At 40.8% G+C, this 22,410-nt stretch overlaps 2 protein-coding genes across 18 annotated transcripts in view; both read right to left on the reverse strand.

The window, feature by feature from the left end:
- The window catches only part of kif1aa (kinesin family member 1Aa), a 42,732-nt gene extending 36,810 nt beyond the window's left edge, over positions 1-5,922 (reverse strand). For all 16 annotated transcript variants that reach the window (XM_035176833.2, XM_035176836.2, XM_035176837.2 and 13 more), the window contains exons 1-2: positions 5,583-5,922; positions 3,726-3,894 (exon numbers count right to left, since the gene is read on the reverse strand). In XM_035176833.2, coding sequence (XP_035032724.1) covers positions 3,726-3,831 — 106 coding nt within the window. In that variant the 5' untranslated portion in view covers positions 3,832-3,894; positions 5,583-5,922. The remainder of the gene's footprint in view (positions 1-3,725; positions 3,895-5,582) is intronic.
- Positions 5,923-10,429: 4,507 nt separating this feature from the next.
- LOC118120599 (tetratricopeptide repeat protein 39C) lies at positions 10,430-22,376 on the reverse strand. Of its 2 annotated transcripts, XM_035175687.2 has the most exons (15): positions 22,242-22,376; positions 21,958-22,141; positions 20,686-20,734; positions 19,603-19,731; positions 18,502-18,616; positions 17,259-17,619; positions 15,423-15,591; positions 14,879-14,972; positions 14,673-14,780; positions 14,477-14,586; positions 14,268-14,391; positions 14,059-14,156; positions 13,860-13,964; positions 12,646-12,684; positions 10,430-12,544 (listed from the first exon to the last, which is right to left on the reverse strand). In XM_035175687.2, the coding sequence occupies exons 2-15, from the start codon at positions 22,101-22,103 to the stop codon at positions 12,455-12,457; spliced, it is 1,737 nt and encodes a 578-aa protein (XP_035031578.1). In that variant the 5' UTR covers positions 22,104-22,141; positions 22,242-22,376; the 3' UTR covers positions 10,430-12,454. The 2 variants fall into 2 exon arrangements, with proteins under 2 accessions (XP_035031578.1, XP_035031577.1); XM_035175686.2 differs by having other exon boundaries at positions 21,958-22,294.
- Positions 22,377-22,410: the final 34 nt, after the last annotated feature.

Consider the following 22,410-nt stretch of genomic DNA (forward strand, 5'->3'; position numbering starts at 1 on the left):
AATGTTTTTTTCTTTAGGAAGCACGATTAATGGGTCTAAGGACAGAGGGTGTTGTACGCTCTATAGATTTTTGAGGCCCTTGAGGCAAATCTGAGACTTGTGATATTGTGCTATGTAAAGTCATCATGACCTGACTAAAGAAATCAGGGACTATTCACATTTAAGAAGCTTGGACCAGTGAATGTGTTATAAATGTTTGGAATTTTTGTTTACTATTACTTGATGGTTACCAATATACCGGTTAATGGAACAGCAGTGTGTCCTTTACCCTGACATTTATTACTTTTTTTTTCATAATTTAATACTTTTTTCTGCAATTTCACATTTTAAATTCCAGATATTAATTACTGTATTTTTTCTAGTTTTATTAGAAAAAAGACAAGACAAGATGAATAGTTATTAATTACAATTACATGACTTATTTCAAAAGGATAATTCAGGATTATTTAAAAGATCTACTGTAAATGGGTATTTTTGAAAAACGTCCTTTATGGAAAACATCCTTCATGAAAAACTTACGTTAACTTATGTTTGACTGCACACTTAATATCAGACTCATATCATACAATATCCAATAATTAATATATTAGAATTTTAAAGATTTACTTTGATGTATCTCTAAATAAACGTATGTCCCGGGGTGGCCCAGATTTTTAATGTACAAACTTTTTTCTCAAACTTCATCTCTGCTCATCATTATCACTTTCATGATACCTGGATCTCACATTATTTATCCTTATGGTTGTGGTGATCATCTGCTCTGCTTTGATTTTAGCCATTACTCCATCATATTTTCAGCATCCTATTATGGCACAGTCCATGTTTATCCGTGTCATAGCTGCTGGGTCTTCATAATTGTGACTGAGTGATGCTGGTCAGACTGTTACGGGTGACCTGCCCCAGTCAATAGGAGAGAAAATGTGGCTGTGTCAGCAAGTCGGACAGGGGGGATGTGAACCCACTGACAGAGGCTGCAGGAGAGCCACATTCACACTATACATGCTATATTCAGCAGCAGAGGCAGCACTAGTTTCCCGTGGTATGTTGTCTTCTGCCATAGGTTGGTTTGAGTCTAGAAGACACAAATCTTCACAAGTGGAACTGTAGATGTCTATGTCTTCCCAAAATCAACATGACAGAGCAGTAAACATTGTGCTCAAGAGAATTGAAATTAAACGAAGTTGCAGGAATCCAGTCAAACCTCCCAAATAAAAGCTGCATTACAGACATTCATTACTCATTAAACTAGAATGGTACTCAGTGGAGCGCATAACTCCACCAAGGCCCGACAGTCCCCTTAAAGGAATCAAGCTGCATCAAATTGCACATTATATAGATATTATTTTCGAAATACATTCCCAGGGAAATCAGTGAAAAGTTTGAAAAAACACCATCTCACAATGTTAAAGAAAGTGACCAAAAATCCCTGGATCATTCCACCAAGTTTCAGAGTAATTTGTCCAGTAGCTTTTGCATAATCCTTTTTTTCCCTACATTTTCTGCTGCAAAATAAATGTTAAAACTTCTTCCAACTGTTTGCACCCAGTAGCCCTCTAGAGGGAGGCCCATAACTCCTTCAGCTCGGTCCCCTGCATCTTAATTAAGGTCAGCGTGGGATGGAAGATCTCTTAAACAGCAAGATTACTGACATTCTCCTGCTTTGTGGGAACCGGGCTATTGACCCACACATGAGTGTCAGACAGCACAAAGCAGAGAGTGAGACAAACACAAAAAAACCAAGAACTCTTTCTTCTTCGTCCTTTCCTCAGCCCAGACTAGAGAAAAACAAAGGGGCATTTATACCCTGCCTCAGTGGCCCCTCCAGATACTGCAACCAATGGGCTTTTTCATGACATCAGTCTACTCACTTCCTCCAGCTCAAATCCACAGCCACTGACTTGGTTGTTTTCTCTGCCGAAAGACCGGCAGTCCACTGAAAGTGGCTCAGTTCTGATATAATATAAATTCTGTTTAATTTCTGGAGACTGAAAAAAAAAGAATCGTGACAGGGGCCTGACTATTATCTGATCATACAAGTCTGGGAAGTGATCACTGTATTTAACAATTTTTCTCTTCTCTGAAGCGTTTACTGCAGTTTAGTAGCAAATAGAAAATTAAGATTGGGCCCAAGAGCCAGATTAAATGAATACCGGTCTAAAGAGAATTATAGCAAATATTTGTATTAGATTTTATTAACTCTAACTGTGATTGATAAATGAAAAGTCATTCTTTGGTGCCTTATATTTTAATGAAAGTGTAATCTGTGGAATATGTCATACACATGCTATAGTGCTTTGACAGCTTTGATATTGTATACTGTTTAATGACCCAAAGGACAATCTGTCCTCCAAAACTGTGAGTTGTATTCTCTCAGGATGTCTAAAAATAAACATTTTAACATCAAGGTGGGGAATATTACAGCATATAAGAAATAACTGGCCAATGTAGCATGAAGTTAAGCATAAGCAAAAAAATAAAATAAAGAATGTTAATTCAGAAAGCGTGTCTCCACAGAAATCCACAAGGTGAAAAACAGAGCCTCTGATCTAAGCTTATACAACAATGCTGCTGTACAGTCAAACATTCTGTGTAAAGTAACAACTCTTTAACAGACCCAACTATTTAAGATATCTAAGCTTATGTAGTTTTTCGAGAATTAGTTTGATGGGGAACCAAATCACAAAATACAGCAAATCACACAGTTGAAATATGAAGGCCCAAAAAAAGCCACCCAGCTTGTTGTCTAGTCACCCGTGACATGAGGAAGGAGGGGTGAGATGGCTAAATTAGGCCAAACAGTAAATATTTCAGGAAGCCTCATCCATTATTGATGAATGGCTTTACCTTGCAAAGCAGACTATCGAGTGTCTTTCCAGTCTTCTCTCAACCAGTCCTCACTCTGCGCACTCTATAACCTGAGAAATGTGGCCTGCTCTGAACTACGTGAAAACTAAAACACAAATACTGTAGATTCTGCAGAAAACTGACACTGTCATTTACTAATGAGGATTTTATAAAGGCACAAGAATCAAGTTTCTTCCAAATCTTCTCCACCATTGTTGTACTTATTGTATAATTTGCATATGCGGCAGATTTGAATAGAAAGTGTAATTAAAAAATGTTGAAGAGGGAGCCATTTTTAAATCTGACTTAATCTGATGCATGAATAAATAAAAGGGCTTGTCCTACATAAATATCAGCTCAAATTTGCAGAGATTATGTCGCCTACAGTGTGATGTTCAAGAGATTTACAATGCAGGTGATTTCAATTTGATTTCTCCTCTATTACTCTATTGAGTGACTGAAAACATGGACCCTGCAGTAAATACACAGTTGTCAGTCCTGCAGAGAAGTTCTCCAGCACAAGAAAATTAGCTCTGATCTCAAAAGCCTTCATCTGAAATTAAAGACTCTCAGTAAATGTTCAGCTCATATCACGTGTCTTGTAGTAGGCCTTGCTGGTTTACCAGAGATTTGCACAGTCACCCCAGGTCCTACGCAGAGGAAATTTATCTTTTCAATAATCCTTCTCGCTGGAAAAGATTGAGCCCGTGCCTTCTGGTTGGAGAAGTGTCCCCCTGCTCAGGCTTACATCTGACTAGGTGCCAAACAGTTTCTACATGTTTGTCACGCCAGACAGTAAAACAGACAGTACATGTGGATATTTTCAAATGGAGGACAGGGGTAACATATTTCAGCTAAGAACTTGTGGTTAGAGAACTTACTGGTGGTGTTTCCAGTCATCTGAATGATGCATTTGCTGTCCTTTCCGATCTCCCTTGAATTGAAAGGGCGGACACGCACCGCCACCTTCACAGAGGCCCCTGACATGGTGCTGTCTTCCTAGCACCCACGGGGTGCCTTCTTTAGAGCCCTGGTGTCTGGCCTGCAGGTCTGTAGAGGGGAGCAGAGAGTGAATCCTCATTAATGTAATTCTTACAGTTTAACATGTTATGTTATGTTATGATATGACTTATATCTTTTAAATACGTTTGCTATAAAAAATGTAAGGGGCTGAGAGTAACACCTTTCAGCTGCCGTGATCAGCACAATGGAGGACGGCAGCCCTGTGCGGCTGTAACGTGAAAAGACCATGCATGGTCAGCTACAGCCAAGGGATACAGATGATAAAGCTAGCTGCAACAAAAGAAGTGCAGCAACAGCTAAATGTCAGGTTATTTCCCGGGATGACAATGGCAATGAAACCAGCCACAAATCCAGGGCCCGGCTCCGTTCAGCCGCTCGCTTTCACTAACAACCCGTAAGTCGTCCCTGTCTCCTAAAAGACTGCATGTGAACATTAAATCACTGTGTGATTTTAGCGTGTGCTGGAGCTACCATGACTCATCATCTGAGGCGATCCAATTACAATGGTTTAATGTTTTCATCAATAACTCACTTTAACAGTGAGAAATATGATACAATTAGCTTTCACTGCACGCCTCAGGTCAAACTGCAAATATCACAGAATAAAACGATCATCATTAAAGCATATGAACAAGAGTGGATGTCTTTTTTGTAACTTAATTTATGATGCAGATGGTTGACTGTTATATCAGTATTAATGTTCCAGCGGCTTGTGACTCAGATGTCCATCCTCCTCATCATCATCATCATCATATGCTGTGTCACCCTGCTTCCTGGTTTAACCTCCGCAGCTGGCAACCTCAACGCACTCATCTGTGAGACGTATGCAGGTTGACACTGATCCAATAGGAAAAGAGCAGCTATACTATAAACCACAGTACGATCAGAAAAAAAACAGCAGACTGAATAAAGAAAATAGGAAAATAAGAACGTGAAAATGGAAAAACCCAGTATCACGTATGTTTCGACAGGTGACGACGATGAACTCCCCCAGCCTGTCTTGTCTTTTGTTGCATCCCCACCCACATGCGAACAACTCTTCCATTCCGATCTAATGTGATTTCATCGACATATTTATGTATTTTGTCTTCTCCATGCATGGTCATAATCTGCACAGGCACAGGCCAATCAGCTGATGATGCAGCTCGGATGGGCGGCCACCATCTTCCCGGTGACAAAGCCAGGCTGTAATGTAATAAAGCATGCTGCTGTGCACTGGAGGACAGGTCGATATGATGTTATCATATTGCCCGTAAAAATATATAGCCATACATATACATACGTAATATATGTATAAATATAACTGCTGGTTCTTTAAGCATGACGAGGAGGAGCACTAGCTTGAGGCCTGTGTGTGTCTCCGGCTACATGTGATGATTCACAGCTGTCATTTCTTTACAATTACTTATTACGTCATTTTTACAGCGTTTGATACGTCATTTCTTCACTAAAGCTCGCGCCCCGTGTTACAGTATTTGTTCATTCCGCCCACACACTTATAAGACGTTTAAAATACTAAACAGACAAAATGTCAGTGGGCAGGGTGTGTGACAGTGCAGCTTTAATGTCAGTATTCCTCCAACAATGACAGCCTCCTCAATGGCCGCACCCAGTGCCCGTGTCCTCCCGGGGGCTCTCACACTGGGTAAATAAAGACAGTGTCATTAAAGCTGCATTGCCGGGGGGGGGGACGCAGGGGAAAACAAACAACCTACCTCCGCTACCGTGAACCGCAGCGAGTCTGTGGTGCCGCCGTCTGTTTGTCAGTCTCCAGCCCCGCAGCTGCCTCCACCTCCACGGGTCTCCTCCAGGTTCTCTCCGCCGCTGCCGCCGCCCGCTAACAGCCGCTGCTCTCCATGAAGGGGCTGAAGGTTCGTCCTGCGCAGCCCAGTCCGCCCTCCTCTGCCCTGCCCTGCCGCTGAGGAAGGTCGCTGGTCGGCCGGTTTGTTTTCTCCTCTCGCTCCTCGCTCCGGGGCGGTCAAAATGGCTCTGTTGTCTCCCTCCCTGTCTCTGAAAAGGATGCTCTCCAGCGCCACTGAGCCGGTGACATCACCAGCGAGGGAGGTAACAGCATCAATGCAGTAGTGGGACGAGAGGGGAGGGAGGAGGGAGGAGGAGGAAGAGGGAGGAAGGTCAGTGCCGCTCTGAAACACCTCATATAAGATCTGCACAAGTGCATGTATAAAAGCTATCTAAAGTAAAAATAATAATACAAGAATAAATTGATGAATATGGTAAAAGCAGACATAAGGATGTTAAACGCAACTGGATGAAAAGTGTGTGTGCGTGTGTGTGTGTGTGGAGGAGGGGAGGGCACACAAAGAAGAGTGTATAATGCAGTGCCTAATAGAAGCATGAGAATGTAGTGAATAAAGTTTAGTAGGTCAGGCCCAGGACATCAAGCTGAGACAGGAGAAAGAGTCTGCACACAGAAACAGGATTAAAATGTTAATGCTCTGTGGTGCCCCTCTGTCTTAATGTGATGCGAGGTGTCTGTGTGCAGTTTGCGTTACAGCTTTTGTATTCAGCGGTGTCCCATATCCTGTGCATACTCCGAATACTAACACTTCAATGATAAACATAAAATACATGCAGACCTTTCACACAGCATTTCATTTGTCAGAGCACAAGATATTACAGGTGCTATTAGTGACAGGTTCTGCTGTTCGCCCCCACATTGCAAAATTGTTTTGTCCCAGATTTGGCCCACATCCCACATCCAACATATCCCACTTACGACCCACATAACATGTGGAAAGACGGCATTTGCTCGGCCCATTCCTGGTTGCCAGATCTGGGCCACAAGTAAGCCAAAGCAAAACCACATGTCAACCAAAGGTGCCACAGTTGTCCCAAACTCATGTTGTGCTATTTTCTATTTGCCATTTACCACACAGGCCACTTTGGGTTCACTTTAGAGGTGGTTGTCTTCGTAGTATTTCTGCACAGCTGTTTACTTTTATATAGATGGCTTAGTTCATTCAAATGCCCCCCAGTGAGCCTGCATGCTCAATACCAGGACCCTGAAACCATAGATCACCTAACTGACCCCTACAGAACATCAGTGTAAAATCAATCAATCAATTTATAGCCCATATTCACAAATCACAATTTGCCTCAGTGGGCTTAACAAGGTGCAGTAAAAACCATAGAAACCTCACAGAGGGTCACACCCCTCTCCCAGGATGCACAGATGGGCAATCGATGCTACGTGAAGTAGAGCACATCAACAAAATGACAAGATTTAAAACATTCATGTGAAAAGACAGTGACTAATATAAATGGAGAGGTGTACTAATGTTTATACAAAGTATTTATACAAACGAAAATGTCTGACAGAGATGAAGGGAGCAGCAATGACAATTTTAATGATAGAGGTATTGCCAGTAATAGCAGTTTATGTGAGCAGGCATATTGTCTAGTTGTATAGTTGTTAATCATAATCCACAATTAGCTGCCACCACGATCACGATCCACAATCCCTGAGGTTTACTGAGAGTGTCGGCCACCAGTTGCTTTCAAGGTACAAAAAGTACAAGTAGGGTCAGCGACCTGTTTTCATTGAGTTGAACTTCCCACTCTGTATATACAACTGTGATGAATTTTCTGGTGGTCAGGGTTTGTGGAGCATATATAATTGTGTATTAATTCTATTTGGATGATTGTGACACTGTCATGCTGAGGAAATCACAAATGTTTTCAGTTACACATGTGCTTTTCCTGAAATGTCAAGTCAAAATATCTGCCCTAAAATAGCCTATTTTTCGCCAAACTGGGGGATTTTATGCACCTAGACAGAAGTTTACATCCAACAATTTACAATCGTAACACACACACATAAAAAAAATTGTTTTAGGCTACACATATTTTAAATTGTAATCCTTTAGACCAGCAAATCACTTAAAAAAATGATTGACTTAAAATATGAATACAAAAATTCTTGTAATTTTTTTGCATCTAATCAACGATTTTACATTCTCCTGGTCACAGCCTCTGTAAATGCTGGGCCTAAAATAACTTTTAGATTGAGCACACAAGCTGAAGTGCACTCGACAGTCATTCAGCTGATTGGACGGATGAGAGGACCAGACCTAAGAGGGTCAACGTGTCCTTGGACAGGTGACCTGACCCACGCTATTGGAATTACGGCCATATTAATTAGGCGGCTACAAAGGTTATCGCTACCAGATGAGTAAATGATCTTTTCACTGTCGTCCATCTTGAGATAAAGGCATAGATGCATATTTAAAAGTAGAATGGCACTCATAGAGCACATACCTCCACTAAGGCCCAGAATCTGACCAGTAGCTTTTGACTTGTTGCACGTCTCCAGATCCTACGGATACTATCTGCCAAACAGATGCCTCTATGTTTTTAAATGTCTTCATGTTTACATCTTGAAATAAACTATCAATGGATTTTATGAGAGTATTTTACCAAGCTTGTATTAAGATAAAACGGTGGGACAAAAGGGACTCTCCGTCTTGTGGTAGGATACTTTGGCATCTCAGGTTTCAGGCTGAGTGAAACACAATTCAATTGTGACCTTGCTCTTTGCACAGTCCTACCATTACTACTGATCTTACCCACTCTCTCTCTCTCTCTCTCTCTCTCTCTCTCTCTCCATCTCTCTCGCACACACACACACACACAGACAAATGTGATTGATGTGTAACGTCCCTCTTGGGGCCTCTCTGTCTCCCCCCATTTCTACCTGACTGCTTTATCAAATAATCACCATTAGGATGTCAAGGTGTAATCCATACACTGAAACAACCCGCTGGTCGAAGTGTAACCCAATGTTTCAAGGCAGCAGAAAAAATATAAGAAGTGTGTGTGAATCAGAAGGATGATGTCACTCCCGTGAATCACCACGTCACTGGTTCAAGTATCCTCAAATACACTCTGTTGTTTCTGTGTTAAAGTGAAGTAGGCCACGTTGATGGCTCAGTTTTAGAAGTGAGCGAGAGTTATTTAGGACGACCAGCGTCCACTACAGGAAGATGGAGGAGGAGTCCGTGGTACTGTCTCCGTTCAGCCTTCCAGCTCTGCTCTGCCATGTCTAAATTCAGTCGCGCAGAGGCCTGAATAATTTATTGTTTGAGTGAGCGGAGTGTGACAGACAAGTTTCCTTAAAGAGAGGAGAGGCTCTCGCTGGGTCTCTATCTGAGCATGTAGAGCTCACACTGCTCACATCCAACATGGAAACAACAGAGGCAAAAATATCATGAGGTGAATTGTAAATGTAAGGATGATTCAATGAAATCGAGATTGCTGCTCATCTCATGCTCAGTAAAATAAGTGTATAAGATTATTATGACAATAAAAAATAATGATGAAATCTATTTTATGACCGATTTTTGAAGAAATTAAAATTAAACACACACGCACAACCTTGTTGTTCTATTTTAGTGAGGACACTCAACAACATTATGCATTCCCTAGCACCTTAAGCTAACCTTAATTATCACAACTCAATGTCTAACCCTAAGCAAGTCTTCACTCTCGAACAGCCCTTTGAAAAATGGTCCTTTTAAAGATAAATGTACACACACACACACACACACACACACACACACACACACAATGTATTTATTTTGATACATCACAATTTGTTGTTTTTATTTGTTCATTTTATTATTTGCATTAATAATCTGCTTCTTCATCTTACTGAATCTGTAAAATAATTGTTGTGGACTAAAAGTAAAATACTTGATTAAATGTGCTTTAGTTACATTACACCAGTGAGAATTCTCTTCTGACATCATGACGTTATGACTCAATATCAAGACATGGGAAAATACAGCACATCCCACATTCCGTCTGTGAGATAAGCTCCCTCTGCTGGAGCAAACATATATGCATAGATTAAACAGATAAAAGGCAAGTTGGGATAAAAAGCATCCGACAGGCAGGGATAACTTTATATCGTAATAATAGTAATTTAATCATAGTGATAATAATTCCATTTAATGACATCATTAATACTTTATGATGATGAATAATTGGTTAATCTAAATAAGCTGTAGGTCATTTTTCTAAACGTATTACTGCACTACATGATGTCATTTTCTGACTTTATAGTGATGTCATGATGACATAATTCCCAGTAAATGGTCGTAAATTATTTCAATCGATATAAGCTTTAGATCATGTCTTGCAGAGACACCTTGGAAAATGCATTTTTTGAGCTATGCATGCCGTCATTTTCTGATTTTATTATGTTCATTTTACATGATACTATAACATAATGGGGTTATTTGGTTGATACCCTGCCAACGCTATGCCGGCACCCAGGGGAACAACCAGACATGGCAATAAGACATTTCAAAGTGATTAAACAAGGACATTGAACAACATTCATTTGTGACCATTATGTTAAAAGAAGGGCATAAACTTGTAAAACTACCCAGTGTTTGTGGTGTCTCCCAGTGGTTCTGTAGGCCAGATGCTCACTTATATGGTATAGGCACAGAACTGATGTCTGCCACCATTTGACATAAAAAGCAGTACAGTTTCACCAAAAACATGTCACACGTAAACATAACACGCACAAAGGTTGTTAGATTATTGGAGAACAGTTTATTGTAGAGTTCAGTGACACATTGGAACACCGTCATCCTCACGTTACCTCAAGTTCAACAAAATCTCATGACAAAAGGAAAAAGTGACAGAAGAATTTGGTACAGCAGGTAAGTGACATCTTACTGACATTTCACTGTTCACCACATCACTTGCATGGCACCAACCACTCACACAGTGCTCCTCTTAACATTTACCACAATTCACATCCACCACAGCCACAGGGGGATGACTGGCTTAAACTGACCAGCTTAGTGTGAGCAAAAACAAATCCATCCATTTTCTTAAGCATTGGAAGATAAACACAGATAGTTGTTGTTGAGAGACTTTGTAAATGAAGATGTTCTCTTCTTGATTATATTGCTCATATGAACCATTACTCAGCTGGCGATACCCTGCACAGAATCATTCATATGTACAGTGTGAAACTCTGTTGAGATATTCATTCATCATGGAATGGAATGGAAGATCACACTACCACTGCAACCTGACAGAATTTGCAGGTGCAAGACTCATTAAAATAGCATCATGTAAATGGTGCTTGTAAAAGTACAACTTTCGGCTATGTAACAAATTAACTCTTCACTGTTATGGACGAATTAAAAAGCTTGTATCACTAAAACACTATCAAAATAAGTCATTAGTAATATATGTTTATTAGGCTGACATGTAGCAGCACCAGTCAGTGGTAACATTACAGTACTGCATGTACCGCAGTACAATACCTTGATGTATTGGCACAGATGGACACGCAGGAACATTTGACTTCAATAAAGCGACTGTTCCCCTGCCATACGATGCATAGTGCACAGATCAATGTTTGTTTTCATATAACATCAGTGTGAAGTGTTGTGATTTCTCATTTACTATACATGTATCAACTACTTGAGTGTGACACAGCAGCCTAGTTGTCACGACAGTATGTGTGATTTTAGGTGAACAGTTTCTAATTAGACTACAAGGTTTATTGTTTAAAGTCTGTTGTGAATATAAGTGGCCCCTGTGTGATATGTGTCCACGTCCTTTTGCAATTGACAAGCAGATTTGGAAATTTTTATGAGCAGGACACTATGTATTAAATAACTGCTGGTCCTTTGTAAGAACGTATAAAATCAAACATTGTATTTGATCAACACTCCCTAACCCTTTTCATGATATGTGATATGGCGAAGGAATTAATTATATTGAATTATTTGGAGAAGATGTTCTAAAATGTCATCTGCATGTTTTAACAGAATGTGGAAAACACTACTATCTGAATCTTTTATTACTTTATAAAGTTACTATTAAGGGAGGAACGGTACGATCTCTTTAGAATGTTACTTTTACGTGCTGAATTGCTAACTGAACGGGTGGAATTGAAATCCTCCAAACACACAAGTTCAAGAGGAAAATTGTTAACTAGCTAGCTTAAACATTAGGGTGCAGAAAACACGTAAAGGAACAGTTACAGAGAGGAGGAAATATACTTGTTTGTCCTCTTTCAGTTTCATCTCTGTGCGTCCAGTTCAGACGTAGCCCAGGGACATGTTTAGTCTCGCTTAGCATACAGACAGGAAGTGGAAGGGGAAACAATGAGCTCCAACGTTAAATTGAAACTAAACATCATCTAGTTGGGGCCATAACTTAACTATTGGGTGTCCCGAACCATGAGTTTTCCAGGTTTGTGCAAAAACAAAAAACCATGCTTAAAGATGTAATCGGTAATTAGCTTGCTGGTCAACAACAAGACAAGTTACAGCATAGTTAAGTATAATATATATAGGCCTATATATAGAGCACAGTTTGGCATGAACACCCTCTATGTCTGCACAAAGATTGAAACCTCATATCAGCCTGTTTAACGAGGAAGACGACAAACAAGCGTATTTCTCTGCATCTGTATAAGAATGACAAACACAGGAGCCAGTTCAAGGGGATGTCAAAGAGTTGGTTTGAATGGCTTAAAAACGTGTCTTCAAAAAGCCGTGAGCACAGCCTGAGCTGTCACAGCTTCTTCCTGGAGTCACTGCGCCACTACCTCCCTCAACGAGGCCAGGGCGGAGTGGATGCGGACATGAAGCCTGTTCTCAAAGTCGTAGCTCGTAAAATCCTCCTAAGAACGTGACAGAGATTTATTTTGAACATTTAATGTACTGTATGTGGAAAAACACAAAGTAAATTTCAATGGAGATGATTACTATGTGAAGATTTTACCTTTGCTTGAAGTAGCAATGATCTTCCCTTTCCCACTGTCTGGATTGCAAAGTAAAAAAAAAAAGAGTGGGTTATAACTGAGCATCATTAGAATTCAATAATGAATCGACCTAGCAATTTACAAACCCCCCGTTTATCTCATCAGCTCCACACTTGGCATGTGTACTGTTAATGGCGCAGGGAAGTGCAGTGGGATTTGGACACAATAAAAATTGAATAACAGGAAACCAGCGCTCTGTGGTGGGGTCGGGGGCAGTGTGCCTTCAGTCTGTGGAACGAGTTGAAGATGTCTTCTTCTACATGCTCGGAAAAACTACAGCAATGGTCGACAGCTGAGTCAAACCACTGGTCAAATTAGCTATTTAGATCATTTCGATCTCTTTTTTTTTCATTTCACCGAATCGGACTGACACAAACATTCTCAGGTGCTGATCTCCGTCATATAATAATAATAATAACTTTATTTGTATAGCACTTATCTAAACAAGGTTACAAAGTGCTTCAGGAACATCACTTTTGAACACTGTCGGACTGGTTGTTATAATGAAAATTATAATCTTTAGCTGTACCTTGGCGTCATCAGGCGTTTCAGCCTTTTAATCGCAATAACGTTAAAAGCCAAACCTGAGGGTACGCTGAGGCTGAAGGTAAATCTGACTGGCTACTGGCTTGTATGGCAGTGCTATGAAAGTCATGTGGCCCGCTCAGTAGATCAGACGCCATTACCTCTATGCCTTTTTTAAAACTAAACTAAATACCTACTCTCATAGGCAGCAGAGTCAGAAGCTGTCATATTTGAGAACTACATAAATTGTGGTTGCAATAAAAGTGAGATAAAAGGAATAAAGGCGTTAAAATAATACAGTAGTGTCTGAATTAGATATCGGATGTTAGAAACGCTTTCCTATAGAAATATATTTTGAGCAGTGATTTAAATATAGGTAATGAGTGGGTGAGTCTAATCTCATCAGGCAGGAAGTTCCAGAGCATCTGGGCCCTGATGGAGAAAGCCCGGTCACCCTGAATAACCTTCCTTGACATAGGGACAGCTAATAATGACAGGCTGGCCGATCTCAGGTTACGAATGAAAAACATTGACTATGAAATCTTCACTGCAGATAAACCAGGTAGGATGAACACAACGTTTTCTAACTTCACTCGAACGAGCACTGGGCTGATTACAGAAATACCAACACTATGTGCAACTGACTGACCTCAGGTTGTGCAAGGAGTATACATCCCAGTTCATAGACAGCATATGGTTGAACATATGAGTTGATCTGCCGTCCATAGTCGTCTCTAGCAGCCAACTGGAGTGACTGGATCCCACAGAGAATGGATAAAAAAAGCATGATGAGTAACATCACCAGTTTAGATCATCTGTACTGATTCACTACTCGTGTGGGCTGATACCTGAACAGCGTCTCTCATATTCCCATGACATTTGTGAATGGCACCGAGAAGGAGATGTTTCAAGCCTCTGCACGAAGCATCATCTACACTCTGTAACACTGAGCAGACGCAAGAGGATCTTATCACACACAGAAATGAAATCAAAGTCGTCGAAATCTGACTGCAGCTAACGTGGTTATGCTGGTGTGAGTCATGCAGGTCACACTCACCCTGATTCATTATCTGCAATTTAGATGAGGAGCAGTTTTGAAGTGCTTTCCACAGATATAGCACTTCGATTACACCGAGGATGCACAGCTCTCTGGTGGGAGATGTCTTTCTCAATCTCTCAGCCTGCAGAAATCCGACAGAGAAGGACAATTTGATTTTGGCTTGTGAAAGAGGGGGAAAAAAAGGTAACATTTGCATGGAGACCCACCCTTTTGACAGCAAACTGCTCTATCTGGTTGTTTTTCCTCTTAAAGAGCTTCTGCACATCTTTGAAAACTCCACTCGCTCCATCCAGGTCGCCAGAAGCACCCTGACACACTGCAAAATGACAAAAGGGACTTTGTAGGACACAGATTGGAAGCATTCCAACAGTGCAGGCATCCGTTTGTGTGTGTGAGGCTCACCGCCGGTTAAGTAAGCGTAGTAGCACTGTGACCAGCGCGACTCGTTCTTCAGCCTCTCAAACGACCTGTACGCATCTTCAAAATTCATCTCTATCATGCTACACCATCCTGACACAATGACAAGCACACAGAACAAAACAAATCATTTGCTGCCCTGTACACCTCGTACCCGTATATCACAGCTAACCTGGTGAGGAAACACGTACCAATCTCATAGAGACACACATGCTGGATCTCTCTTTGGTCTGATGCAAGCTCTAAAGCATCATGGAAACAGGCCAAAGCGCTGTTGATTTGGCACTGGGGACACGGGAGAGAACACAGACACCAACAGGTGACAGTTAGACACGCATCTAGATAAGTAGCTGGTTGATCAAATGTTGATGAGTGATGAACCATCTGTCATGCATATTAATTATATATGTTTGAACAGGAGTTGCTTAACTGATTGATGCTGATTCTTTTTAGATTTTTTCTTTAGAATTATTTGTCTAACATGCCATATATATATATAATAAATAAATACAAATAAAAAAAATAAAAAAATAAAAAATATTATATATATATATATATATATATATAATAAATAAATAAAAATAAATATTATATATATATTTATACTTGCCAACTTATGTCTTTACTCAGCATCACAGACTAGACTATCAAAGCCTGAACTCTGTCAAAGGCTACAGTCATCATTCATCATTAGGCTAATTATAATATTATCCGCCCTGAGTCTAAGGTTCATACCTCTAGCCTCTGAACCCGTCCCTTAAAGAACATGAAGAGCGATGAGTTGGGGTAAACCACCGACTTTCTCTGCAGAATAGCCTTGGCCTCCATTAGCCCTGCATGTGTGTCAGAGCCATCCAGAGCGAAGAAAGGAAGCACTACCGTGTGGTACCACAGGAGGGCCAACCTGAGCAACACAACAGCAGAGTCTTCTTAGACTAAACTTGAATCTCAACATTATTGTGTGTTAACCTGAACATGTAGGTAAAGTAAACATGCTCATGATACGACAGATGAAAAGGGCACTGACATGTTGGTTCACATACAACTGATGCACAGGTAAACAAACCATTATAACTGAGGTTTCATTTAAAAGCTCATACTTCAATAGCAGATTGAGTTTTCCCAGTGGTCATGGAATTTACCTTTCTTAAAAGCACTTTGTTGATTCTTTCCCACATTGCAAAGCTCCTGCACTGCTACTGAATGAACTACTACTGAAACTTGCAGTGAGATAATTTGGTCGACTTTCACTTTCAACATCAAGAAAGAACGACAATCTGCTGATGAAGATGAACTCATATGATTGAATACTCTAGGACAGCAACCGTGTGGGTTTTCTGTCTGCTGAATTACTATAGTTTCAAATTGAATTTGAATTTAGGACCATAAGAAATATATGCTAAATATGCGACATATGTAGTCTTCATACACAATAAAGGAGAGTGTTATTTAAGATAATGCAGAACGTTAAGATAATGCTCTGCACAAGGCCCTAAGTATCATGGATAGCAATGGGAGAGTGTAAGGGATTTGATTTCATATTTCTTTATTCTATTTTTTTTTTTCAGGTTCAGTGTGTAAGATTTAAGTGAGAGGGACTATTGGTAGAAATTTAATATAAAATAATCCTAGTGATGTTTTCACTAGTGTGTTTCATCTAAATTGTACAAATTGTTGTTTTCTTTACCCTAGAATTGGCCCTTTATATTTACACCAGGAGCGGCTCCTCTCTACCGAGGCCGCCATGTTTTTTACAGTAGCCCAGACTGGACAAACTAAACACCTTTTGAGTTTTTATGACAACTGAAGGCTAGCACAGGTTCTCTTTCATGTTTGGAAGGGGTGGGTGAGGTGAGGGGTAATTAGCTCATCAAACTATTTATATTTTTTAGGGTCACAAACGAAAGACCACTGACCGTCATGAAACCTACAAAGGACAAAAGATAAATATTATTTTAAAGCTGCATCAAAAGATTTTTGCTACTTGGTGGCAGCGCCAAAAGTTGTAAAGAACATATTATCACCTTATACTCGAAGATTATGTCATGGTGTTCCCTACTTACACATCCATTAATTAATGTAACTACAATATACTGTATACACCCGATTGTTTCTCTGTTTTGGTGTCCAGCTCCTGATAAGAAATATCTGTCTCTTCTGCTGTGAAACGCTTCACTACAGCTGGTTGCTATCTTTGTCTTCTTTCAGTGATGGACAGATACTTAGTGGGTTAACCAAACCTGTCAAGTTGCAGGCCCAAAAACCAAAACTATTTGCTGAAAGACATTAAAATGCTGCAGAGTCATGAGATGGCCATCTATGTGACACCTTAAAAAAATTGAAGACATTTGATGCAATTATTTATAAGAGCAGCTTTAAACTGTTAAATCAACAATAGTTTTAGATTTTTTACTTTTCTGTCAGCTGAAATACTCCAGTTTCAAATAGCATTTGAATTTAGGACAAGAAGAAATATATGCAAAATATGAGACATATGTTATCATCATATGCAATAAAGGAGAGCATTAAAAATGGCAATGCTATGAAATGATATTGGTTGAGCCCACTCACGTAGCCAGCGGCGCCTTCATGTCCTTGCTCTCGCTTGCATACATTAGGGAGGACAGGCCCTGGAGTCTGTCCCCGGGAAAACCCAGCAGGTTGATAATCTTGAGCAGGTGTGGCGGCACCATTGAGATGCACAAATGGAAAAGGCCGTAGCCGAAGCTGACGGAGCCCTTGAGTCGGTCCAGGGCCTCGGGCGTCACGCCGTTCTCCAACGGGGCGTTGTGGTTGGCGTTGTCTGCTGACAGGGAGTCCTGGGTGACAGAGGACCTGCGCTGACAGGTCTCCTGCAGCTGGCTGATGTCACTGTGGCACTTGTTGTACATTTTCCAAGCCTTACGAAGAATCCAGCCTCCCTTGATGTAGGCTGTTAATGGAAATAAGCAACTAGATACATTCAAGAAAAATCCATAATTTACAATAATTCATTAAGCAACAAATGATTATTAGCAATACTTATATTTGCATGATGCATCTGAACAATAGATCAAACTCAAAATATTCAAATAACAATTAGACACAACTAAAAACATGAGTGATTAATAATTAAAATAATGAATTCTGTCACTTCAATTGATTAATTAACTAGGCAATAGTTTCAGCACTTCATTGATTAAATAAAGGGGACATTTTCCAGTTTTACAACTCCAGATAACTTAAATCATAACAGGGAGTTTGACTCAGCCTGGGAAAGCTGTTATATTTTGTCTTTGGTGGCGTTTGAGAAAGCTTCCTTATATCTGACAAAAACCCTGGTGATGTGACAGTGGAGGGTGTAGCGAAACCTGCTATTGGTTGCATTATGGGAATTGTAGGATCTTGCATTTTTAAAGCGAAGGACATCAAATATAAGAATAAAGTGTTTAAAGTAAATATTTCGGGCCTCTGTTTCTTCCATTTGGACCATTTCTCTTTTTTGAATATGTCTCCTGTAAATCAAACACCTTTATGATAATGCAATTCTCAATCACTTGAGTGTCCCTTTCATATTTGAAGTATCTGCAAATACCAATTCTAAAGTAAAAATAAGAATTCATAACAGAGGTATAGTAATTTCACGAGATTAAAGTTATTCCTTATTTACATTTGTAGAGATCCTCCCAATTATCTAATCTGCTCTTCACTTTCTATATTAGTTGTCATAGTGTTCATCAGGTGTGAGTACATGCATACAGAATCACCATGGTGACACAGTGCTCCAAATACTGATTACCATGAGAGACACATTTTGCCGGTTCTTTTGAATTACCAGAAAGTTCCTGTTTGACAAAGGAGAGCACTGCGAGGTACACCTGACAGTCAGCAACGATGATCTGTCTCTGAAGGCGGTCCACCACAACAACACCTGACCTTTGAGAGTCCATCTGTAACACACACACACACACACACACACACACACACACACACACACACACACACACACACACACACACACACACACACACACACACACACACACACACTCATTAATCTGTATGCACCCTGCAACTTGTTTCCCCACTGGCTGCTCGCCAGAGGAACAGGAAGTTCCTCCCGAGAGCTGCTAGACAGCCCCCACACTGCTCATTCAGTTTGTTGATTACATTTCACAGAAGTACTAATTCAATCTGTGAGTAGGTTTGGCATGATCTCACTGCTGCCTGCATCATTAGACCTGATGCCCACCACGTAAACATTGTTATCAGTACTGTAGCCTGCTCTGGCTGTGATATTAGCAGATGTCTGCAGTAATTGAAACTAGTTTGTTCACAGAAACTTAAGCCGTTTTCAGACATGAACTTCTGAGAATACAATTGTGCTTGGACTTGGTCCGGAGTTTACCTTTAACCTATGAAGAACGCAGTAGGAGACTCTCTGCTCAGACGTATTCACAACAACACAGAAATCTCCAGTGTTCAGGTGAGGGGGGGAGCAGCAGGCAGAGGCAGGATGTAACGTATTGATTCTGCTGCAGAGATCACGTGTTTTTGTTTGCCGCACATCAATACTGGCATTGACCCTTATCCCAAAAACTCTCTTGACATCTTTGTCGGTGTCTTCTACGTGTGTAGATATTTGTTTTATTTTTTAAATTTTACACGTGTTACTGACACGTGTTAGAAACGTTATGAAAACCCACTCGCTTGTGGTGAACCCGACAGAGGATCTCCTGATGTGCATCGGCTCATTCGGACATACTCAGCAGTTTTTAACCGGGGGACTAAAGTCTGGAGGCTCCCACTTGGACATTTGCGAACTCACATACAGCCACTTTCGGCTTACATAACTATTATTGGGAGTTCAGTGCATGTCTGAAAGCAGCTTTAGTGAAATTGTATTCTGTGTCGTTCATGCACAGTTTTGCACTCACGCTCTTCTTTATCTTGTTTCTGATTGTCTCTATCACTCCGGCGCTGTCGCTCTCACACAGTTTCTCAGTAGTCCTCAGGTCATCACAGGCCGTCTGCATCTTCTCCTCCTCAAATGTCATCATGGCATTCTGCAGTGAAATGCAGCATGAAATCCTTACACACGGTCTTATATGGTGGATAAAAACATTGTAATGTCTTATTAGTCTGATATTGGATTGTCTCGTTTCACAGTGTAAATCTACGCTTTAGCTGGATTACAATCCTGTAATAAGAGTGAAGGAGTGTTATGCAAGAGTCTTAACAAGCAGGCGAGGACAAAGGGCTCTTTCTGTGAAACAATGAATGGAGAAACACGGTGACATCTATACAGCTGAGTGTTTGGGATCAGAATCCCAAAATCTTTGATGTGATAAAAAAATCACACATGAAGGAAGGAGGAAATACTTTATAATATATTGTATATTTTTGTCAATATTAGAGACAGGCCCTATGGTTTCACCCACGTACAATATTAGCTGTTCTACATTTAATTATGACTGTCCACATATGAAGGCTTGCCATGATGGTCAGAAGTCCCCACCCCCACTGCCTTCAGGGCTATTTAGCATGTGGATGACATCATCTTTGCCTTCATATGGTTTGTGTCGACACGAGGGCCAGCGACAGCTGTGTGTGTGTGTGTGTGTGTGTGTGTGTGTGTGTGTGTGTGTGTGTGTGTGTGTGTGTGTGTGTGTTTGAAAACTCTCCCTCGCTCATCAGTGATGGGCGCAGCATTATAGTAATGTGCTTCCCTGCAAGAGCAGTACTGATCTTGAGAGGAAGATGCATCCATTATGTTAATGGATGGAAAAAGCACAGGAGAGGATGCCAGTGGTGACAATGATGCAGTCAGTTTGACACGTTGGCTCATTTCAGGACTTGATACCACCGAACGTGGTTTTCCTGGAGGGTAAAAACTTAACCGTGACCATATGGGCTCTCCTGCTGAATCAATTATATTAATAGCTGTTTTACCATTTCTTAACACTCATTGGAGGTTTTATCTATTTGATCATTTCATCACCAGCTGAGAGGAAACTCACCAGGAAACTGACAAAACTGGCCCCGAAGCTCATCAGTGGGCTCTGGCTCCTAGAGAGAGAAGAAACAACCACAAAACGAAGCAGACACAAAGAATTGTTGAAAATTATAATCACAATAACATCTCACTCGTGGCCGTGCAATACAGAAGCCTTAGCAACGCTCTGTCTCAGGAGTATGAATTGTAGCTTTAAAATGTGTTTGAGACTTTAGTTATCATTTTAGTACACGTATTCATAATCATGTACAGATACAGATCCTCTTGTCTCTGGTGTAGGTGCCTTCCTGGCGCCAGCAGGTCGGAAAATTCCAGTCTCAAATGCACAACGCATGTTAAGTTATTTGTGTCGGACAGATCAGTCTGATCAGGGACTTGGATCAATTGGTTCGAAATTCTTGACCTCCAAAAATGCTACATAAGCAATATGTAAACTTTGTTTCTACGAGACACCTGACTGATACAATCCATTTTCCTTTAACCCTTCAGTGTTTTGTGCCCATTTGTGTCTGCATGTATTGAGTGAGTCATTTCCAGCACAGAATCTTGAGGGTAACTTAAGGGGGCAACACATAACTTTTCCTTCTCGGGAACAGAGCAAACACTTCATGACTGATGTCAATGACTTTCTGTTGACGTGGAGGAGAGACATTTCTTAAAAACAAGCGGCTTATAGATAGAGATAAAATAATCCACATGCTGGTCACATGCTCAAGCCTAGATGTGCACCGTTTTTATCGTTGCTGTTGATGAATAATGGAGGGGAGCTTAGTTTAATAAGAATATAGACAGGCATATATATATATATAACCATTTGCGTCGTCTTTTGAGTCAATATATAATGTAATGGATGTTTAGAATGTCTATATTGATTATACTTGTACAATGTGTGATGATGCCTGAATAATAATACAAAATCAATCAATCTTAGAGTCCTGTGACCTTATGAGAATGAAAATGCCAGATGCTCAGTTGGAGGTGGTCTGTGTCAGGGGGAAGCTTCAGGGAATCCCAGGCAGGAATGACACCCGGGGGCCATAGACCCTCACTCACTGATCAATAGCCTCCCAAAGCAAAACCCAATCATTCATTTGGATTATATTGTTATGATGATATATGTATGAAGCCATTGGTTCAGTCAGTACATGCTGTACCCTGAGTTACATCCAATGTGTTAGCCACTTGCAGCATTTTTCTTGGAGATTATTAGTCCTTGTGCAATTACAGATCAATGCATTAAACATATCGTCTGATAAGAAATCAAAGATAATCTCACCTGTATCTCCTGAAGAGCTCGTCGCTCTCCTTGAATCCGTTGTTGAGCAGCATGTTGATTCCTTGCAGAGCCATCTCAGCATCATCTATGTACTCTGCCTTCTCCTCCACCTGCTGCTGCTGCTGCTGCTGCTCGGGACCCGCCATTGTTTATACCACCGCTGAGAGGCTGCGGGATCACTCCCCTGCGATGGAGAAATAAATATGATGTGGATGCGTCTCCGAAACCAACCCGCATGGGTTTATTTCCACAGAGAGAGGACAGGGATTGAAACAGGGACGCGCCTCTGGTTCGGCCGGAGAATTAAAAAAGCAGCTTCTGCAGATCCCAGCCGTCTGTGCGCCTCAGGGAGAGGCCAGCGGTGTCCAGACGGACTCAGTCACTCTGCAACACCGACGCACTATCAGCATTGTTCGCTTCTTGCTGAGGTCACTCACAAACCAACACACCGTC

The sequence above is a fragment of the Hippoglossus stenolepis genome, chromosome 14, assembly GCF_022539355.2.
Source record: "Hippoglossus stenolepis isolate QCI-W04-F060 chromosome 14, HSTE1.2, whole genome shotgun sequence".
Classification (NCBI taxonomy): domain Eukaryota; kingdom Metazoa; phylum Chordata; class Actinopteri; order Pleuronectiformes; family Pleuronectidae; genus Hippoglossus; species Hippoglossus stenolepis.